This window comes from Neopsephotus bourkii, unplaced genomic scaffold (assembly GCF_033783945.1).
Source record: "Neopsephotus bourkii isolate Nb327-2 ecotype Australia unplaced genomic scaffold, CSIRO-AGI_Nbou_v1 NB_1638, whole genome shotgun sequence".
Classification (NCBI taxonomy): domain Eukaryota; kingdom Metazoa; phylum Chordata; class Aves; order Psittaciformes; family Psittacidae; genus Neopsephotus; species Neopsephotus bourkii.
In genome coordinates, this window is record NW_026902113.1 from 2,401,979 (window position 1) to 2,409,332 (window position 7,354).

General features: G+C 46.9%; 1 protein-coding gene across 2 annotated transcripts in view; it reads right to left on the reverse strand.

The window, feature by feature from the left end:
- Positions 1–4,047, reverse strand: part of PGR (progesterone receptor) — a 35,294-nt gene extending 31,247 nt beyond the window's left edge. For both annotated transcript variants that reach the window (XM_061374610.1, XM_061374609.1), the window contains exons 1-2: positions 2,780–4,047; positions 1,273–1,424 (exon numbers count right to left, since the gene is read on the reverse strand). In XM_061374610.1, the coding sequence (XP_061230594.1) occupies positions 1,273–1,424; positions 2,780–3,882 (1,255 nt within the window). In that variant the 5' untranslated portion in view covers positions 3,883–4,047. The remainder of the gene's footprint in view (positions 1–1,272; positions 1,425–2,779) is intronic.
- Between the last annotated feature and the right edge of the window lie 3,307 nt (positions 4,048–7,354).

A 7,354-nucleotide genomic window follows, 5' to 3' on the forward strand; every position in this document is an offset into this window, starting at 1 on the left:
TTACAATATACTCATTCTTAAAACTTGAGCTCCATGACTTTTTAAAAGTATATGGCTGATTTCCCAAAACAAACATAGCAAAAATATGCAAAGCCAAAACAACGGACCACAGCACAGTGAAACTTCACTGTATTCCCATAAAGAACTTACAGAGACGAGTGTTTTCCTCGTAGTCAAACATGTATGTTTCTAATGACTTTCTCTTGAATCTCATCAAATTACAGGAAATTCAGCACTAGCTCTGAAGTCCACGCAGCCGACCTAGTCTAGCGTTGCCACTTTATAAGTATCTAGTATGCTGAGAAGAACATGAGCATATGCTTAAAAAGTAACAGCACACTGAAATGAGAATTCTGATTGCATTTATCTGCTAAGCTTTTAATTTTCTAATATTCCCCTCTTCATCTGAAGGCCAATAAAGCCCATAAAGTTCAGCTTTATGGAGTAAACTGTATGTCAGAATAAGAAAATACACAATGCAAATTTTTTTTTTATTTTAAGGAGTCCTATACATTGTAACAAGGATTTTTCATGAGTATAAGGAGGGGTTTTTTGACAGGATCAGATAATAATCAGAAAAGGAGACAAAGCATAAAATGTAGCAGAATTTGTTTTACTGCTTCATCAGTTGAACTGTATAAAGCAGTCTGCTCTTGTGCTCATACTTAAAATCTCATTGGACAAGACATAAAATAAAATCAAGAAAAAATAAATAAACATAAATATTGCTACTGTTTTATTAAACCTGCAGCTTGACTTTATAATTTAAAAGATATTTGGAACAAAAGTCAAACCCATTTATTATCATTACGTCTTGAAATAGTTCAGTGGAACTTGAAAAACTTCCATAATTCTCAGAAAGCCAAATTTTGTATCCTGCAAGCAAGAAAAATTCCAAGACTTCAAAAAGAGAATAAAGCCAAAATAAATTCTTATTTGCCTATCTGTAGTTAAGACCCACAACATTTTCCTTTGAGTAGCATTTACACTTTTTAAAACAAGCTGTGTAATACACAAGATTTTTATGCAACTCTGTTTACTTGGAAAAACACTATATAATAAATTGAAAATAATTGAAAGAAATAATACTAGAAAAATTAATTATGAAAGAATTTAGTCAGCATTTACTGTAATATTTAAAGTCACCAAAACAACAATCATGACTTACAGTGATAATATTTTTAAAGATCAGCAATAAATAACCAGTCTGTTCTTAGCAGTACCTAGAAAGATATATCTCAGATAATTAGGAACAATGGCATCATGTAGTACCTTCCATTGCCCTTTTAAAGAAGACTTTACAACTCCCACAGGTGAGTACTCCATAGTGGCAACCAGAAGCCTCATCACCGCAGATGAGACAAATCTTCTGGGGTAGCGATTCAAAGCCGTACTGAGAACTTTGGCTGGTTTCTGTATCTGGCCTTCAAAAGAAAAGATTTAAGAGAAATTAAGTATGTAGTTTTGCAGCAGTTAACTCCTTACCTGCATTAAAAACTCCCCTTTTATATTTGTGATCAAGCTACAGATAGACAAGGAAAAAACCTACGACTGCCTTTCTGCTTAAGAGTTTGTCTCTACCAGGGTGAAAGGGACATCTGTAACATTCAGCTAGTCATTAAACAGGGAAGTGAAGCGCAAAAAGGACAGTTGTATTTTAAGCTATTTTAGCTTAAAAGGTACAATTTAGAAACTATTTGTTAAAATGTCCATCCTCCTCAGATGAACAGCTCTTGTGAATGAAGTCAAACTAAGACTTTTTTCCTGTACACAGAATAGTGCAGAGACATAATCCGAAGTCAAATGAATTCCAAAAGCCTCTTTCACATGGGGCATGACTAAGTTTCACCTCAGTTAGAAAAATCTTTATTAGTCAATTTGTTACCTTCCATTCAGCTGCAGCATTCTCATCAGTAGCTAATGAGCACATCGACCGTATTTCCCAATTTCTCTCCAAACTGAACAGATTAGCCTAATTAGCCACTACGTTCACAAAAATAAAGGATTTCAGTTGAAACTGTAGCATTACATATGCATATTTTTGCATCTGTTTCTAGGTAATGCACATCATCTTGGCATGACAGTATGCTGTTTTGTTCTAACAGATCAATGTACAAGTGGTTACATCCTTTTTTTTTTTTTTTTTTTTTTTTTTTTTCTTTTTTTTGGGTGGGGGGATGATATTAGCTGGTTTGTGGGTTTTTTTCCCCAAGCTGGAAGCAGTATTTTTGAGATATTACATTAGTTTTGAACACTGTCTCGCTGTCAGCGAGGAGTGCCTGAAGAACATACTTCTCCCTCTCCCTAGAGTTGGTCTCTTGCTCAGACTTCGGATGGCACTGAACCATCAGAGGAATAGAACCACAGCTTCTCTCGGACCGTTATGATGCTGAAAAGATATGGGAGGTGCCGCCTGTAAAGTTAACACTGTGCTGGTTTCACACAGACCGGGCGTGCACAAACGGGACAGAAAACGGAAACGCGGCTGCAGTTACCGCCTAAAACCCCGAATGGCGGACCGCCGGGCACGACTTGGCTCAGCACCTTCCAGGCGCCGCCCGGGACGACAGCCCCTCTCTCTGCGGCTCAGCTCCTCGGGGTGTCGGCCCCTCTCACCCTGGTACAACCACCCTCGGTGCCGGTCCCTTTCCCTGCGGCAGGGCCACCCTCCCTTGGTAAGGGTGCGAAGCTCTCCCGCCGGCAACCCGACCCCGCCGCCCGCCCCATCGGCGAGGGAACCCCCACTAAAGGGCCCGCCATCCCTGGCCTCCCCCCTTACCGGACGTAGCCGAGATAGGGCGGGCACAGCTGGGGCAAGCCCTCCTTCAGCACCGCCGCCGGGAACCCCAGGGACTGGTGCCCGTTGAGACCCAGGGGCGGGTAGAGGCCCGGCGGCGCGGCCGAGGTGGAAGGCAGGCTGTCGGGTGGCGCTACCACCGCCGGCGGCCCGTAGGGCCCGGCGAGGAGGGTGGGCTCCGTCTTGTAGAGGACGCACTCCAGCGACGGCTCCGGCCCGGCCCGCGGGGGCTGCGGGAAGTCGGCGCAGGCCGGGGCAGGGGTAGCCCTGCCGCCCGGGTACGGGGTCGGGAGGCCGAGCCCCTCCTCCTTGATCTTCAGAGCCGGCTGGAAATCGCCGTATGCGAAGTGCCCGTCCTTGCCGTCGGGCGGCGGGTAACCGTATCCCGGCAGATCCACGGCGGGCGGCGGGGAGCGTGGCAACGCGGCGCCGCCGTCGAACTCCGCCACGTCCAGCAGCTGCCGCGTGCGCGAGGCCAGATAGGCCGAGTTGAGCGGCAGCAGAGGTACGTGCAGGTACTCCTGACCCGCGTCCCCACCTCGTGTATCGCCCTTCGGAGCCTCACCGGGACCCTCCCCGCCGCCCCCCGGGCCCGATGGACGCGGTTTTGCGGCGGCCGTCAGCGGTTCGCCGGCAGGCCAGAGCGGGACGGGCCGCGGAGGGGGTTGCGAGGGGGCAGGTGGTCCTGGGGCGTCTTCGCCCGCTTTCTGCGAGGGGCAGCGGTTCATGGCGTCGTCGGGTGCCTCCGCCGCCTCAGCCCCGAAGAACGACCAGGGCGCCGAGGGCACGGTGGAGCTGGCATGAGCTGTGGGCACCAGGAAGGTGTCCAGAACCGTGTCCGACAGAGAGCCGCTAGCCGGCCGGTAGGAGAGGGAGTCCCGGTCCTGCTCCTCGTCCGGCTGCTGTTGCTGCCCCGGCTCGTCTTCCTCGTCGCTGCTCTTGGAGTAGATCAGTCCGTCCAAGGAGATGTCGATGGCCTCCGCTTCCCTGCGGAAGGAGTCTCGGCCGGGTTGGCCCTGCAGCAGGACCGCCCCGTCTCTGGCCGGCGGCGGTGGCCGGGGTTCCTTGGCTTTAACCTCGGTCATGCTGGCCCGGGGCAGGGCTGGACGCCGGCGTGACTCCTGCCCGAGGGGCGGCAGCGCCGCTGTTCACATCCCGGACGCGCCGGCGGAGGCGGCGCGGGTCCCGCTCACATGGCTCTGCCTTCTGGGGGGCGGCTCAGCCGCCGGCAGGAGAGTGAAACGGCACCAGGGGCGGTGCAGCCTGGGGGGCAAACAACCGGAGCGTGTGCGGGCGGAGCGGCGGGCGGGAGCGCGGGTGCTCCCTTACCCTGCCGGCGGGTGGAGATGCCGCTCGCTGACCCCCGCCTCTGCGCTTTCCTCTTCTGCCTCCCGCCGTCCGCGCATCCCGCCAACTCCACGCCCCTTTGCCTGTCCCGCCCCGCCGCCAGCCGCTGCCCGCGGCTGCCCTTGCCGGGTTGTGCGCTGCTGCTGCGGGGTGCGGCTTGCCCCTCACTGTTCCGTTCTCCGATCGTTGCTGCACTTTGTCTCCGTGGGATAGCCGGTCCCGGGCTCTGCGGCTCCCCGGCAGCGTTTCCACCGGCTCCTCCTCGACTTCGCCTGTCCCGGCCAGTCTTTCCCGTCGCTCGCCGTGTCCACATCTCATTCCCATCGCGTCTGAGTCCCTGTGCCTCAGGGGCACCTGGCCTCTCCCCGGCGTACGTTTTTCTGACTTTCCTCGTCCCTTTCCTCATGTCTTGTGCTGGTGCTCTGTCCTCAGCCTTCACCATCCCGAGAGGTGCATGTCTGGACTGGGCACGGGCTTCAAGCAGGTTGAGTGTGTCGTTTGGGAGAGCAGAGAGGAAGGCAAGCTTTCCTTCTGTGCAGTGATGATAGTTTTCTTCATGACTTGTTTTTCATTGTCACCTTCAGACGTTCAGTAGTTTTTCAGGATTAAGGCCCTCTGGTAACAGCATCCATTTTCCAGGACCAAAGAAACCAAGGCATTGTACAACACTTTTAAATTACATTCAGGGACCTTGAAGTATTCTCTATGCCAAGAAAGCAAAACATTTTGCTGGTTTTTTTTTTGTTGTTGTTGTTGTTTTTTCTCCCCACAAAAGAGGGGGGGGGGGGGAAGGCATTCTTTGCTGCCAATATTTTCCTTTAATTATTTTGTCATTTAAAATGGAACTGATTTACAGTGGCTGGCTGGCCAGCCTGCATATAGCAAGTTACAATCCAGCCCAAGTTAGTTCTGACCAAGAAGCTGTCACCAGCTAATTGCTGCCTGCCGTTCTGTGTAAAATGCTGGCAGAACCCATTCAGCTCAGTAAGACAGTTACTAATTGGAAAAAAACTCCAATCCTGGCTATAATATGTGTTATATAGAAGTCTTAGAAAAGAAACTGGTATTGGTATTTTACAGCGAGGTGTCCCTGCCCATGGCAAGGGGGTTGGAACTTGATGATCTTAAGGTCCTTTCCAACCCTAACTATTCTATGATTCTATGAAAGATCAAATAATGGCTTACTGTAGGAGTAGTCCTCTTGACTTTTAATACAATCAGTGTATTTTTGATTCAGAGAGAAATGCATGCTGTTACATGCTTGTTTATGCTCTGTAAATATGCTGCTCAGAAAACACATGTTTTTTCAAACACTCTGATCACCACAAAATACCTGCTTTTGTTATTTTGCTGTCAGGAAAAAAATCAGACTGAAAAGGACAGGTTCTTGGGGAGAAAAACATAACTGGAATTATTTCAGTGTTCTGGAAGCTAACATCAGAAATCATACAGGGCAAGCTGATAGAAGCAGCAGCTTCACATGAACCTTGTTCAATGAGGTGTGTACTTTCTGTGTTACTCTTGGCAAAACATGACTGGCTTGTAGACTGCTTTGAAGTCTGCCCTTTATTCCATTAGGAAGTAGAAGAAAATAATTTTTTTTTTTTTCAAAGAATCGTGGGTTTGTGGTAATACCTGACATTTTAAAACTTAGATGTCATGTAGGCACCTCTGTATACATTCAGGAGGTTCAATGGAATGATGCATATCAAAGAATACTTGTTATGTATAGGAATATTTCATTAACAGCAGTGTCTCACACTGCTGATATTGCAGGGGAAAGAACTGCTTGACCAGCAAGTAGCAAGAATTGAAGATGTTTTTACAAAGCTTAGTCAAACTGATGTTAAAAGAATACTTTCAAGAGAAACAAAATGGTTCTCTTAAAACATGAGATTAAAACAAATAATTTCAGGGCTTCTCTGGCTACTGAATTTCTGCTATTTCATGCTATCTTTCTCCCTTTTTCCCAAGCTTTCCTTTTCTCAGGAGAGACAGAAGTTCATCTCCAGCACTGTTCATCTCTGTGATCCTTTTGGTTCTCCCCTGATGTTTTCATGCTTAGTTGTCATGCCTGTTTATTGCCACTCTCTTGCTTTCTCATTTCCACTTCCTCAAATGCACACAGGATTCATGGCCTGCATCTTTAGAGAAATGTGCTCCAAAGACTTGTTTCCTTCCAGTTACTAGCCTCCTTACTACCACTTCAGGACTGGAAGAGGTAGTGAGCTGCAGCTGTCAGGAGAGGTGGTCCTGAAAGGAAAGCAGCATTGAGTAGTTACCACAAGACCAACTCAGTACTGCTAATTACTTGTCTGCTGAAATTCCACACTAACAAGGCCATGTGACTTTAAGTACCTGTAAATTCACCAGAAATACAGATGTTTACTACTTGCATTATTCCTCTGAATGTTAGCAATTTCATATTGTCCAGGTTTTATGTCGTCCATCCTAGTTTCATTTTTATGACTCATCAGATATGCTCACTTCTTAAATGATAATAATTATGCTGAATTGTCATTAAGGAAGAAATTGTAGGTTCTTTATCTTTAGAACATGCATTGGACTTTCATATATATTGGCTTCACATGAATTCTATGAACTTTCACTGGAAACTTTTGCTGTTTTCTTCATATTATTCTGTCCGTAACCTTCCTGCCTCATCCCTGGAAGTGTTCAAGGCCAGGTTGAATGGGGCTTTGAGCAACCTGGTCTAGTGGAAAGTTTCTGTGCCCACAGCAGGGGCTTGGAACTAGATGATCTTTAAGATACCTTTCAACCCAAACCATTCTATGATTCTGTGATTCATTTGTTTTCTTTTTCTGTCATATTCTTTCACTTTCTTTGAATGCTTTCCCTGATATTGCTATGGTATCACAAGTTTTTCAATAAAAGCATTTCAAAGTGTGCCCTACCAAATTTACTGACATTCTGGTGTTGTTGTTGTTTACTCATTTTGATTTATTACTTTTGTGAGTCTAGCAGTCACAGTTATAGAAAAACAGGTTTTCTTAAGGTATTTCCTCAGCTAATTTTCATTTACAAGCCATTAAAACTGAGACTGACATTTTCAGTTCAGATCTAAAGATGGTGGGCTTTTGTATTCAGTGAGCTTTTACTGAATATACACATTTCAAACAGTAAACAGTATGAATAGAATTCTACTTCAGGAGAAACCTATTTTGAACCAAGTGGTAAAACACTAGAGGG